The sequence below is a fragment of the Lepidochelys olivacea genome (genome assembly GCF_965140295.1).
Source record: "Lepidochelys olivacea isolate rLepOli2 genome assembly, chromosome: 3".
NCBI lineage: Eukaryota > Metazoa > Chordata > Testudines > Cheloniidae > Lepidochelys > Lepidochelys olivacea.
In genome coordinates, this window is record NC_140413.1 from 39,917,659 (window position 1) to 39,932,787 (window position 15,129).

The following is a 15,129-nucleotide window of genomic DNA, read 5'->3' on the forward strand; positions in this document are numbered from 1 at the left end:
TCTAATTCATATTAAATACTTTTTTTTTTGAATGAGGAACTTCTTATCATGATTTTTGGGACTAGACAGTTTACAAGACAATATCCTTGTATCGTAGTGTGTAACCCAAAGGTACATTTCAATTTTTAAATAAATGGCTTCAAAATACTATTACAAATTGTACAGAAGAACAACAAACTTTGAATAACCAACAACATCTCTCAGTTGTCACTATTTCCTTAACAATCTTATATATATTTGTGTTTTCCTTTAGATAGAAATTCTTCCCTACTGCATGAAATTATTCATGACAAATGACAAAAGTTAAGATGCTCACATGAAGCAATTTCTGCTATGCCAACAAAACAGTCTTTAAAAAGTGGGACACAAGAACTTTCCCACTTTCTAACAATCAGTCTCTTAAAAAAAAAAAAGACAAAAGGATTAATGCTGTCCACTATCACCATCACTGTGTATGGTGAATGTGGAGCCTCTTGAAGAAGCAATCAGCAAACATTTGGGAATTTCTGGAAGTGAAGAGGAGGAATGGAACATAAGGCATTTTACTACAAGGGATAACCAGTTAATGAATCTTATTAATTAATGAGTATTTACAAAAATTGTGGAGAGGAGTGAAATATTCCCTTTGTCCTAATTCTATTCTAATATGCCAGTGTTTAAATGGAGCTCGTCATGGCTGAAAAAGAGACAAAACACCAAACCAGCAACTCAGTTAATTAAAATGGATTAAGGCAGTGGTCCCCAAACTTTATACCTCATGCCCCTCCTTACCCCTGTCTGCATCCCCCTCAAATCAGGGATGGGAGCAGGGATATGGCTCTGGGAGGGGGGGACATGGACAGGGTAAGGGGTCTGACCCTGGGCCCATAACTGGAGGAAGGGGTAGGGCTGGGAGTGGAGCCTTGGCCAGCAGCTGGGACCCAGGGTATGGGGCCGGAGCCATGAGAGGAGCTGGATTGGGCCCCAGCTGTACCCCTCCAAACATTACTTGGGGGCTCTCCACAGTTTGGGGACCTCTGGATTAAGGGTTAGAATTCAAACTGTCAAACAAAAAGGAGAGAGACAAAGTAGATGAGGTAATATCTTTTATTGGTCCAACTTCCAATAGCCTTGTTCACACTGAGTAGCAATTTACTCTGCGACTAGTCCCACAGAAGTCATTGAGATTACACATGGAGTAAAATGTTCTTCCTTGTGAGTGAGGGTATCAGAGTCTGGCCCCTTTAAGTATGCAGCAACTTAAAATTGAGCTGCACTGTTTTAAATGAATACTGCACATGATCAAATCCTTTTTATGGTGAGGGAACAGACCAAGCATTAAAACGGAAATATTATTACAAGACATGGTTTAGAGTTTCCAACTGTAGAATTCTATCATACTCAACACAGCCTTTCACTATTGGCTCGTTGCGGTCATTTCCTACTTGGACAGCACCTTTTCCATTCCAATCCTAACTGCATGAGGACAAAACTGTCTAATCCACCTAAATGTTGATTAATTAAAAATGAACTAATATTACAGTATAGAGAAAGAAGATGTTTGTGGAAGATCAAATACATTGATCAATGTTCTACCATTATTAATACAATGTTCTTCCATCTGGAACAATTCAATAAAATAGGTCCCAGAGCTGGGAGGAATGGATATGAAACTATTTCTATTATACATCTCACTCTCTTCCAATCACTCAGTGCTCTCCATCCTCTTACACTGTAACGGGCCCATCTTACCAGCAACAGCATGTTAGTAAATGGATAGGAACCATGGACCACATCCCATCCAGTCCCAACATGCCTGAGGTGTGCTGCCAGCAGCACTGACTAATTCTCCTTTCCTGTGTGCTGCCAAAGTGCAAGCAGCCAAATTAAAGCTGCTGGCTCATGCAACCTTAATTTGGACCCTTTGTGCACGTTCTTTATTATATAGTTTTTAATTCCATGAACACAAGTATGCTGTGCTTAGGATTCCTGCCTCATTCAGTGCACAGGATGGACAGTGCTCACTTAATAAGCAGCTATTCAATATTTTGTTTTCTCCTAGTTTTTCACTGTGCGGTGCAATGCCTTATTTTCTGCACACTATTCAAACCCTGCTCTGAAAAAATAAATTATTAATTTCCTCATGGGCTTTTCTGTGGTGCTCCTCACTATAGCATCCAACTACTTCACAAACATTCACAAATGTTCGCAACACCCTTGTGATGTGAAGGCGTGGGGAACGGAGGCACAAGAAATCAAGGTCAGAAGTGTCAACTGATTTTGTGTTCCCAATCTGAGATACCCAGTGCTTGACTTTTCAAGGAGTTTAGCATTGTATAGCACTTTATATATTCAAAGCATAGCTCCCACTGACTTCACTTATCACCATCATTATATGTATTGCAGTAGAGCTTAGGAGTTCCAGTCATGGACCTGTACTCCATTGTGCTAGGTACTGTGCAAACAGAGAAAAGAACGGCCCTGCCCAAAAGAGCTTACAATGTAAGTATACGACAAGAGTCAATCAATGGAGCAGACAGACCGACAGGGGAGTACAAGGAAACTATGAGATAATTTTGGTCAGCATAATAAACTGTCAAGTTTGTAGGCCTCACAGGAAAGAAGAATTTTATTGAAGGATTTGAAGGAGGACAATGAAGTAGCTTTGCAGATGTTTGCAGCTGTGAGTGCTCAACATTTCTGCAAAACAGACCCCAGCCTCTCAAGTCAGGTAAACAGAAAAAGAAGAACAAAATTAGTGACCACCTGTGAAAAGTTTGATTTAAGCGACTTGCCTAGCATAAGAACTCTGTGGCAGAGGCAGTCATAAAATTCAGATCTTCAGGGCAGCATTCAGCTGCCTTAACCAGGAGACAATCCTTTCTCTTCCAACAATACCCTGCTTCCTTCACTGCACACCTTCCCACTTCTGCAAAACCACATTGATCGATCCCCAGAGTGGTCCATCCTGTGCACTGAATAAGATGGGATCCTGTGGAAAAAATAGGATGTGATCATGTAATTAAAGACTTTCATTCAGCCCCCTTATGCATATGCATTATGAAAGTTGCACTGGTAAGTCCTAGTCTCATCCCTTCATATTCCTTATGTTGGGTCCCGGTTTACCTCTTCACTCCAAGCCTTGGTGCCAATATGGGGGTTATTAACGGCACAGGAGAGACAGGTTCCCTGAGCTCACTTCTGGTGCCCAGATCCACTCTTGCCCGGAGTAGCCACTATAGGGAAAGTCAGACTTCACTCTGTAGCTCTGGGCTGGAGGGAGCCTGCACAGTCCAGTCACACACAGGAACTGTGAGGAGATGGAATCTTTGGAGATGGTAGCTATTAAACTCTAGCAAATCTCTACCGAGCATTGCGAACTGCAATATTTCAAAGGTTTATAACTTTGACAAATTTGGACAGATTTTCACAACGACCCGAGAGACACATCCCTGACACAAACGCCAGCCCTTGCCAAATTTCAGGTCCCTGCTACAGTGCATGGAGGAACTTATTTGAGCTTTCTAAAGAAAAGATAATCAGAATTTTTTAAAAATAAATTTATAAATATATATGTAATTTAAAATTATTTAAATGTTTAATAAAAAAGCATGGCTAGAAAGGAGATGTTCTCAGAGTTTTAAAAACAACTTTATTTTCCTTCTTGTCTTTCTCAAAAACAGCAGAACTGTTGTGGCTGAACTTTCCAAAAAAGTCAGCCTGCGGCAGGTCACCCAGCATGGAAAATTTCAGCTCAAGTGATTAAAGTTTGGCAAAATTAAATGCAACTAAAAAAAAAGGTCTTATATGGGAAGTGTTGAGCTACCTTACCAACAGGTGGTGCTATAAATTCCACCTAGAATACATTCTGACACTCTGCAAACAATAATGGCTAAGAAGCACATTTTCTAGAAAGAAATTACCAATAAACATTTAAGTTTAATGTACCTCTTGAATCTTTGAACACCTAGAAACCATCCCATATGTCCCTAATCCCGCAAAAAGATGCATCTGTTTGCACAGATCCAACTGCCGATTCAGGCTCTATGTTAAATGATTTGGTTGATGCATGTCCACATGTAAGATGTTCCCAACCAACCAAAATACAAAATCAAAGTACTTTTATATTGCTCATTATCTTTTGGAGGACAGTCAATGATATGAAAAATACTTCATTTACCTTGCTGAATATACAGCATGTACGCTGCTATTTCTGAACATTCGCTATTCAGTTTACAGTTGGTATATTAAATTTTAACTCTGCACAGATGGACACACACACATGCTTTATTTCCTGTTCTTCCCAGGAAGGATATCTGTAATCCAGTAGTGGAATAGAGAAGAGATGATCTTGGCATGATCTGAAAAGAAGAAAACAAATTCTTCCTGAAATATATTTGTGGTATTTTTCAGCAATCAAATACCTGAAGGTTAAAAAAAAAAGCTTTATAAACATATGTTTTCATCTGACATTACCATTTAAGAAAAAAAAATAACCCTTGGAGCTTGAGACACCAATATAAATTTGAAGACGACAGACCAAATTCATTTCTGGAATAAGCAAGCGTGACTCTTCATAGATTAGTTGCTTGTACCAGGGCTGACTCTAGCCTTATACTGTTTAGTGCAACCACTGAATTATTTCGTAATCAACAACACTGAAAAGTGGATTAAAATGACACAACCACAAGTGTATAGTTGAGGCTGAAACAGTCTGTGATCTGCATCATTTCCTTAGGTATTCTCTGAATGGAGAGTGATTTCACCTACCCTTTATTTATTATTATTTATATTTCAGCTGCATTCAGAGCCCCAACTCATAGAATCATAGACTAAGGTCAGAAGGGACCATTATGATCGTCTAATCTGACCTCCTGCACAACGCAGGCCACAGAATCTCACCCACCCACTCCTGTAACAAATCTCTAACCTATATCTTAGCTACTGAAGTCCTCAAATTGTGGTTTAAAGACTTCGAGGTGCAGAGAATCCTCCAGCAAGTGACCCGTGCCCCACGCTGCAGAGGAAGGCGAAAAACACCCAGGGCCTCTGCCAATCTGCCCTGCAGGAAAATTCCTTCCCGATCCCAAATATGGCGATCAGCTAAACCCTGAGCATGTGGGCAAGACTCACCAGCCAGACACCCAGGAAAGAATTCTCTGTAGTAACTCAGATTCCACCCCATCTAACATATCATCACAGGCCATTGGGCATATCTACCGCTAATGGCTGAAGATCAATTAATTGCCAAAATTAGGCTATCCGATCATATCATCCCTTCCATAAACTTATCAAGCTTAGTCTTGAAGCCAGTTGGTCTTTTGCCACCACTGCTTCCCTTGGAAGGCTGTTCCAGAACTTTACTCCTCTGATTGTTAGAAACCTTGGTCTAATTTCAAGTCTAAACTTCCTGATGGCCAGTTTAATCCATTTGTTCTTGTGTCCACATTGGTACTGAGCTGAAATAATAATTCTCTCTCCGTGGTATTTATCCCTCTGATATATTTATAGAGAGCAATCATATCTCCCCATAGCCTTCTTTTGCTTAGGTTAAACAAGCCAAGCTCTTTGAGTCTCCTTTCATAAGACAGGTTTTCCATTCCTCAGATCATCCTAGTAGCCCTTCTCTGTACCTGTTCCAGTCTGAATTCGTCTTTCTTAAACCTGGGAGACCAGAACTGCACACAGTATTCCAGGTGAGGTCTCACCAGTGCCTTGTGTAACGGTACTAACACCTCCTTATCTCTATTGGAAATACCTTGCCTGATGAATCCCAAGACTGCATTAGCTTTTTGCACAGCCATATCACATTGACGGCTCATAGTCATCCTGTGATCAACCAATACTCCGAGGTCCTTCTCCTCCTCTGTTACTTCCAAGTGATGTGTCCCCAGTTTATAACAAAAATTCTTGTTATTAATCCCTAAATGCATCACGTTGCACTTTTCACTACTAAATTTCATCCTATTACTATTACTCCAGTTTACAAGGTCATCCAGATCTTCATGTATGATATCCCAGTCCTTCTCTGTATTGGCAATACCTCCCAGCTTCGTGTCATCCGCAAACTTTATTAGTGCATTCCCACTTTTTGTGCCAAGGTCAGTAATAAAAAAGATTGGTCCCAAAACCGATCCCTGAGGAACTCCACTAGTAACCTCCTTCCAGCCTGACACAGTTCACCTTTCAGTGTGATCCATTGTAGTCTCCCCTTTAACCAGTTCCTTATCCACCTTTCAATTTTCATATTGATCCCCATATTTTCCAATGTAGCTAATAATTCCCCATGTGGAACCATATCAAATGCCTTACTGAAATCGAGGTAAATTAGATCCACTGCGTTTCCTTTGTCTAAAATATCTGTTACCTTCTCAAAGAAGGAAATCAGGTTGGTTTGACACAATCTACCTTTTGTAAATCCATGTTGTATTTTGTCCCATTTACCATTGACCTTTAACTACTTTCCCCTTCAAAATTTTTTTCCAACCCTGTGCATACTACAGATGTCAAACTGACAGGCCTGTAGTTACCCGGATCACTTTTTTCCCCTTTCTTAAAAATAGGAACTATGTTAGCAATTCTCCAGTCATACAGTACAACCCCTGAGTTTACAGATTCATTAAAAATTTTTGCTAATGGGCTTGCAATTTAATATGCCAGTTCCTTAAATATTCTTGGATGAAGATTATTTGGCCTCCTGATTTAGTCCCATTAAGCTGTTCAAATTTGGCTTCTACCTCGGATGTGGTAATATCTACCTCCATATCAACTGAGCTTGTGCTAAGCAATGTGCAGCTATATAAAAGCACAGTATGGCCAGAGCTTCAGCCTTAACACAGAGATTCCCGTCTATTTTAACTATATTTTTGATAGCACAGCAATGAGTACCGTAGATATACCTATCACATTTAAGATGCTCTATAAAGTCATTTTAATGCAGCTTTCCTATTTTATTTCCTTTTGTATGAATAATCTGCAAAAATGTTATTTTGAATAACTTGAAGGCATATGTATTAATTTGAAGGCACATGTACTGTACCTAGGTGCAGCATAACTATTACTTTTCCTGGCCTGCAAAACACAAATGAAATATTTTTAGAGGACATCTCTCCAAGAAAACCAGCAAAAAGTAGCTTTCAGCTCTTTAGTGAGTGATAATTTCCTAGGCAACAAGAGAGGAGTCTATTTTAGACTTGATACTCGCCAACAAAGAGAAAATGTTAACAGACAAGGGAAGGGAGCTAATGAGTAGAAACTGAAGAGGTCATATATCAGGGAATAATGACATTATTTTTCTACTGGATAATTACCTATGCTCTTAACACACACTCAGAATTAGGACTAAGAATCACTCATTCTAAAATTTGTAATTCCCAACAGCATATAAAAGCTTTATCTTCTAGTCACAGACCATTTTTTGTCTCATGCACAATAAGGTGACATGAAGCAGCTCAACCTCCCCTCCAACGTAGACTCACAAGCAGCATTCTGTTTCCCACACTTTCTGGAAGAGGTGAGTGAAACTTCTATGAGAGATTCCTTTATATTTGACCCCTATCCCTACCCTCTTCAGGTGTATGGAAGATTTTGGGTAGAGAGGGCTAGAGTAGGGGTCTCCAAAGTGGGGTGCGTGCACCCCAGGGGGTGCGCGGCAGGAGGAGTGCTGCCGGCACGATGGCAGCAGCGCTCCCGGACCTTTGATTCTTCGGCCGCAGCTCAGCTGTCCCCGCTCTGTCTTCGGCAGCACGCCGGCAGTAACTCTTTTTTTTTTTTTTGGTGCTTCCCTAGAGCTGGACCTGGGGGTGCTTGATCCAAAAAGTTTGGAGACCACTGGGATAGAAAATGGTACACGTTTTTTGTGAAAAAATTCAAAAGAAGTGAAAAATGTTAGGTTTTCCTTGCAAACATTTTCACAATTTTTTAAATTTTGAAAATGAACAAAAATATTTTTAGAAAAATTGCCATTTTTTAATCTTATTTTTAAAAATGAAAATTTTTGATCACCTCTAACTTTGGGGTGATTACTGAGGTGGAAACCATCCAACTCCCTCAGTCTGCCTCCCCAATCCCCTTCCTCTGGTTCTGGAGTGAGCTAGGGGACCACCTCTATATTGGTTAGAGTGCACCACATTATCATAGGCGTCCTGGATTTCCCCGTCTCTTTTCAGGTACATTTCCTCACTTGGTACGAAGTCCTAAGGGCCAGAGAGAGAATGACAGCTTGAAGTGCGCATCTCTACAGTTTCACTGTCCTAAGTAGTCTCTGCCATGTCCTCTCCCTGCAACTCTGATGTGTTTCCCACCTCTTCTTCTGGACATCTCCACCACCACCATTGCATGCTCTGCCAAAGAATAGGAACTAAAAACTTAAAATAAAATGTAAATTTCCTTTTTCTTCTTTTCTTTTTTCTTTCTTCTGTCTACTGAACAATACCTCCCAATCACAGTAATGTTCTGGGAGGTGTGGAGAGAATTCCAGATAAATGCTTTATTCAATTATCTTTTCTATAACAGGGTAGAGCAATAACACCATTATAAAGTTCAGAGATGAGGAAGATACATTATTATGTATAAGGAGAGGGTCCGCGTAAAGACTTTTATTCATTCTTCTTCATGACTCCCCACTGCAACATCCTTCATTAAGGGAAAAATACCCCCCACAAATTATTAGCCATTTGACCCAGGTGTCTTGCACTGAATCATAACCACAGGGAAAAGGGGTTCTTTTGTTAACTTATTGCTTCTTGAAGCACAAGAGAAAAAAATGGGTTTGTTTTGCAAAAATAAGCCTCTTTGCTAATACTAATAAAAACTGTTTTCTTTTCATCAAGTTAATGAGGAATTACCCTTTATTCCAGGGCATCACAGCCCAGTAAAAAAAAAACAAAACAAAAAAAAAACAAAAAAAACCCCACACTCTAGAAACAAAGGCAAGAGAATCATATGAGCAAGTCCTGATGGAATTTAGATCTCATGTTTGGGAAATATTGCGGTTACTAAGAAGTACTCTATGTTTTATCTTTTTGAATAGCCCTGAATTGTGTTTCTGTAATGAGCAGCTGGAGTTTGCTGAGGCAGCGAACTTCTGTAACAGCTACAAGGAAGGTTGTCTGCTTTTATCAGCTTTCTATTGTAGATTAAATCTGGGGTTTTTTGGACTATGAAAGAAAAAAGTTTATTAATTAAAAAGGTAGAAAAATAAATACATAATTAAAAAATTATGTCGGAAGTAATTTCTTACCATTACATTGTAGCTCTTTGAGATTTCAAAAAATAAAGTTAAAAAGTGATTACCTCTGCTGAGGTAAGTTAGTATAGAGCAGACCTTTAAATAACAACACTTAAAATACAGAAGGCTGGATTCTTCTCTTACACTGGTGTACGTGAGGAATAGAAATTTGATTGTATTGACCAGTGGAAAATAGGTGTGAGTGACAGTAGAACTGAACTAGGAGTGACTAAAGACATGAGGAGAAAATCAACTGGGAGAATAAATAAGGCTGTACACCAACAGGGATGTTTTCAGTCTTCTAAAAGAGGAAAAATACTTATTTCAAAGGGCAGCTCTGCTGTGAATGCTTATTTTATATTTTCTGAGTGGATTTTTCAAAGTTAATTTGTTTTCTTTTCCTTATTCTATTCAACAGTTGTGTTTTACCAAAAAGAGAGAGAGAGAGAAAAGGTGAGTCTGATCCAAAAGCCCACTGAAGCCAGCTGAAAGATTTCCATTCACTTCAATGGGTTCCGGGTCATGCGCACAGTGACTATAATGACTTTGCACATGACTCAACTCTCACTTCTCATTGACTTAATGGAAGATGAATTAGGCCTTTTGTTAAAGGCCCAATTCTGTTACCCCTATTAATGCTGAGTTGTATTTTGCTTTGAGAGTATTTATTCTGAAATCAGTGGGATACACAACGTACTTAAGGGTAGCAGAATCTGGCCCTAAAATTCCAGCTCCAACTTTAAGCAGTTCACCTGTGATCACAGTGAAGGATGATTCTTTACATTTACTGTACACATGCATTTTATTCCACATGCAGATGCACTGCCAATGCACCAGGTCTTCAAGTATTGAAAAATTTCAAATGTACTTTTTGAAAGAGTAGGGAATAATAACTGAGTTCTGGTTAATAGCCTCAGACTGTAAACCCTTCAGGACAGAGATTCTCTCTCTTCTGGGTCTGAACAGCAAAATGATGCACAAAACCCTACTGGGGCCTTGTGGTGTTACCATCACATAAAATTATAGTAGGTTCTAATGCCCAGTCCTCTATGAATTACTGTCAGGTATCTAACGGCTACTGTCTTCACTTACTCAGTTACTGCACTACTGGAACAGAATACAGCCCTGTATTCATAACCTAAACTCTATTGCAGTGGTTCTCAACCCGCGGCCTATGGGCCAACTGTGGCCCAATCGGCACACAGCTGTGGCCCATATGACATCCTCAGGGCCATAAAGGTAGTATTTTTATACGGTGTGGATGTGGCCCACATAACACAAAGAGCGGCATATGCTGCCCACAATGATAAATAGGTTGGGAACCTCTGCTCTATTGTAATAATCTTTGTATAAAGTATGCCTTGTAAAGTATCATTTGAAAATTCATACTTTGCTGGTCAGTACTGTCCTGGTAAAATATGTGTGGCAACATTGTGTGTGAGGTTATAAGATTCCCCTGTATGATGTTGTTAACATATGTTCCAAACCCCACAGCCCTGCCCAGGCAGAAGTCAGGTCTGTCCTAGACAAAGGAAGGAATGTATGCCTCCCTTAATTTGCATTTAAGCAGTGAAGAGAGTCATCGAACAGGGAGGGAAAACAAAGGAAGTTCAAACAGGTGAAAAAAACCCAGCAGGGAATATCTTTCCACATAGACCCTTTGTCTCCTGCGTCTCAGCTGGAAATGTTTTCCAAGAGGGGAACTGAAACTATAAAAGGGAGGGAAAAACACTACAAGGGACCCCTCTCTCTGCTGGCCCATCTTATTCACTACATCTGAAGAGACAAAGGAAGCAGCCATTGGACTCTGGGAGCGGGGTCCTGACCTAAAGAGTTTGGCCTGTAAGACTGCTGAAACACGTAGTGAGAAAACAAACTATATTAGATTCAAATTAAAGTTAAGTTAGGTACCAGTAAGCTTTTTATCTCTATTTTTGTTGTAACTACTTCTTTCTTTGTAGTTAATAAACTTGTTTTATTGGTTTATCTCATCCAGTGTGTTCAAGCTGAAGCATCTGGGTAACTCCATTTGGGGTAACAAATTGTGTGCATATTATTTCCTAAAATGAGTAACGGACTTAATATATTTGCATTGTCCAGGAGAGGACTGTGCAGTACAGGACACATTTTGGGGGGAAATCTGGGAGTAGGACTGTGTTGGTGTCACCCTGTGGTAATTTTTAAGACTGATAAGAATCAAAGGTGTGCCTGGCTGTCTGCAGCACACACAGACATAGCTGGGATTGAGTTCCATGCTGGAGGCTGTTTGTGAGCAGTCTAGGTTGGCGGCTACAGCAGCAAGACACTGGAAAGGACACCCCAGGTTAAATGGCAGGGATGACACAACTACTCATTCATCTGAATTGTACCTTGATAGGTCACAACTACCACTATCTTACTCATTACTTTTCAAGATTCTTTAAAGCACTATACACAATGGTATAAGTATAGTTCACAATACTGGTTTCTTATTCTAAGCATTGAGAAGAAACAGGGACTAAACCTATTCAAATAGCTGATCTCTTCCTATGCAATTCTGAGAGCCTTCACCTCTCACTAACTTCTTTGAGAGCTGAGGACACTCAGCACCTTACAGTACAAGTCACTATTGTGGTTTCATATCAGTCACAACTCTTCCCCCCGACAAAAAGGCAAATTAATGTCTTCCCCGTGAAGAACGATGCTTTCATAATCTAGTAATAATCTTACTTTCACCATTGTGTAGTTATTTAGTTACTGTTTTGTCCCTGTATGAGAATCATGACAAATTTGAATATTTGAACATTTCTAAATGTTGAGAAGAACATCAGCAGTATGATGAGTAAACTGCACATACCTGGCAGCATCATGGAATGTTCTTGGAATTGTTCCAAAATGCCCTTCAATCTCTCAATATCCTGCAAAAGTACAAGGGATTTCATCTGATGTAGAAGTGTCACATCTGAGGAAGCCATGCTGTGAGATTCAAGATGTTGTAAAATCTCTTGGACAGTTGCTGAACTTATAGCTGAATCCATGCATTTTGATTTAGCTGAACAAAGAAAGCCAAATAAATTTAGGAACTTTCTCCATGTTTATTGAAAATTTGTTAATTACCTTTACTTTTAAAATACATTTCCTTCCTTTTTATTTACACTTCCTTAAAACCAATACCATGTTGTACTGACATGCAGCCTGTTTCTTCTTAACATGATGGGTAGGAAGATGCTGAATATGAAAAGTAAAGACGACGCCAATAGGACTACCAATGAATTGTGAGGAATCTAAACTCGCTACCTAGCTTTTCTAATAAAAACAAATTGTGATTTATGATAAAGTAGGAAGGACTAAGGAAAAAACTGTACTATAGTCAAAGCAAGTGTCTGTGTACAGTACCACACACATATTTTTATGGATATACATATACAGAGAGAGGGTCTGCTGTAAAGCTTTTTGGGAGACAACTGATCAACTTATTCCTGTATATTAATATTTATGCTTTGAAAATATATATTATAGCATACAATAAAACTAGAAAGGAAACTATGATTTCTCATACTGTGCTGTTGCTTCTCCTAACTTCTCCAATGCCAGTACCTTTGAATGGTTTGTCCCTATAACCCCCTCAAGACAGGCTTTCTTTAAAGTTAGCTTTTCTAATAAAAACATTTGTAAGTGATGTGTTTAGATTCCTCCTAATTAATCTTTCTAACAGAAATATAAAGGTATAATGCAACGTGGTCATTGGTAAATCATGCTGAAAGCAGTGGCTTCCAATTTTATCTAAAAATGGGGAGGGAAGTGGGGTACCCAATGAGAAAGATTGTGATAAAAGCAAACAGCATAATTTCAGATCTATATATAAACCCCCATTTGTCTAACAGGCAAGTCAGTCATACCGTGATATGTAGATGCGACATCTAATCCATAACATAGATTTGCTTTTGCCTGACAATTTCTCTTTTGTGAATAACCAGGTCCATGTTGGGTTTACTGTCTGCGCTACAGTTTTGGAGTTAGGGCCAATCTGTCAATCACTGACAGAATTTAGCTTTGCCTATTTTGGAAACTGACAGTCTGAATACTTTTTGTTAGAACTGTGCAGCCAACACAACTATGGGAAAGTGAACAGGATTCCATTCTGGCTCAATGAATTGTTAACTAAGAGTCCAATTCTACTCTCAGGGTACATTTGAGCTGGGAGGTGAGTGTCTCAGCTTGTGTAGATATACCTGCAGTAGCTCTGCTCGAGCTAGCATGCTGAAAATAACAGTGTAACTGGGGTACCATAGGTAGCAGCTTGAGCTAGCTTCCCGAGTATATATCTAAGGTGTCTGGGTGGGTACACAGGTCTACATAAACTGTGAATCACAACTCCCTGCTCAAATTTAGATACACTCCTAATTACAACAGTGTAATTCTAGAGTAACTCCATTAAGGTCAGTTGAATTACTTTTGATTTACACTGATTTAAACAAGAGCGTAATTTAGTCATAAATTCTAATTGCAAAATCTTTATTACTGATGACAATATATGAACCTGAAAAACGGTGTTTGGCTTTCATATAACAGGCTTAGGCCTGGTCTATGCTGCCACTTTACAGCGCTGCAAATTTCTTACTCAGGGGTGTGAAAAAACACCCCCCTGAGCGCTGCAAGTTTCAGTGCTGTAAAGTAGCAGTGTAGACAGTGTACCAGTGCTGGGAGCCACACTCCCAGCCACACTCCCAGCACTGGCAGCTATTCCCTTCATGGAGGTGGGTTTTTTATAATGTGAGCAGACCTCTCTCCTAGCGCTGGTGCCACGACTACACAGCCACGTTAAAGCGTTGCTACAGCAGTGCTTTAACGTTGCTAGTGAAGACATACAGACCTGAGATAGAGTAGACATCTTTTTACATGTAATCTGAACAAATTTTATCTGAAAATCATTGAGGAAAAAATAAATATGAATTCCCCAAATGCCATTTTTACAGTCATTTTTCAAAGATGTTCTATACCTTAAAGGTGAATTTTATGAGACTGGGGTCCAACAGCTTTGGCTTACGATAGACACTTTATATGCAGGCAAACTATTTAAAATTCTCCACATAGTTCCACCAGGAATGTCAAAGCTGTGAGTTGTGAAAAGGTGACATTACATGTCCTAGTTTTAAAGCTATGTTCTGGATCCCAACAATGTAAACAACAGTATTTTGCACTTACAAAGCATGTTCCATTCTTCATTATACTAAATTGCTTTAGAATATGCACAGGGAATCACTTCACCCATAATTAAAATCACTTCACTCATCACTAGTTACTTCTGAAGTGGATTCATGACAGAAGCTCCACAGAACAATACTTTAATAGGACAAGAAAATAATATTGTGTCCACTTGAAACAATAGGGATGTGCCTGATCCCAGTCACCTGAATTAGAATATAATAGGACATCAGATCTAACACCTTGATAGTCTTTTGAAGGGTGCTACAGCATCTTTAATTGCCACAGGTTACTAAAACCTGAGTTATGCATCTCATCCACAAGATCCTTAGGTCCTCCAGTAAAGCTCCTACTGCTTCCCCATTTTCTCTGGGTGACTGGTGAGTTGGCAAGTCATTGTAGCTCTCCCTGTACATCACAAATGAATCAAGAACAGTGGTACTTGTGGCACCTTAGAGACTAACAAATTTATCTGAGCATAAGCTTTCATGGGCTAAACCCCACTTCATCGGATGCATGCAGTGGAAAATACAGTAGGAAGATAGATATCTATCTATCTATCTATCTAGAGAGATATCCACACACACACACACACACACACACACAGAGAACATGAAACAATGGGTGTTATCATACACACTATAACGAGAGTGATCAGTTAAGATGAGCTATTACCAGTAGGAGAGAGAAAAACAAAAACTAAAACAAAAAACAACCCCCTTTTGTAGTGATAATCA

General features: G+C 39.4%; 1 protein-coding gene across 1 annotated transcript in view; it reads right to left on the reverse strand.

The window, feature by feature from the left end:
• Window positions 1-1,072: 1,072 nt before the first annotated feature.
• The window catches only part of ERICH1 (glutamate rich 1), a 115,802-nt gene continuing 101,745 nt past the window's right edge, over window positions 1,073-15,129 (reverse strand). The window contains exons 5-7 of the mRNA XM_084623151.1: window positions 12,045-12,239; window positions 4,160-4,340; window positions 1,073-2,971 (exon numbers count right to left, since the gene is read on the reverse strand). Coding sequence (XP_084479277.1) covers window positions 4,267-4,340; window positions 12,045-12,239 — 269 coding nt within the window. The 3' untranslated portion in view covers window positions 1,073-2,971; window positions 4,160-4,266. The remainder of the gene's footprint in view (window positions 2,972-4,159; window positions 4,341-12,044; window positions 12,240-15,129) is intronic.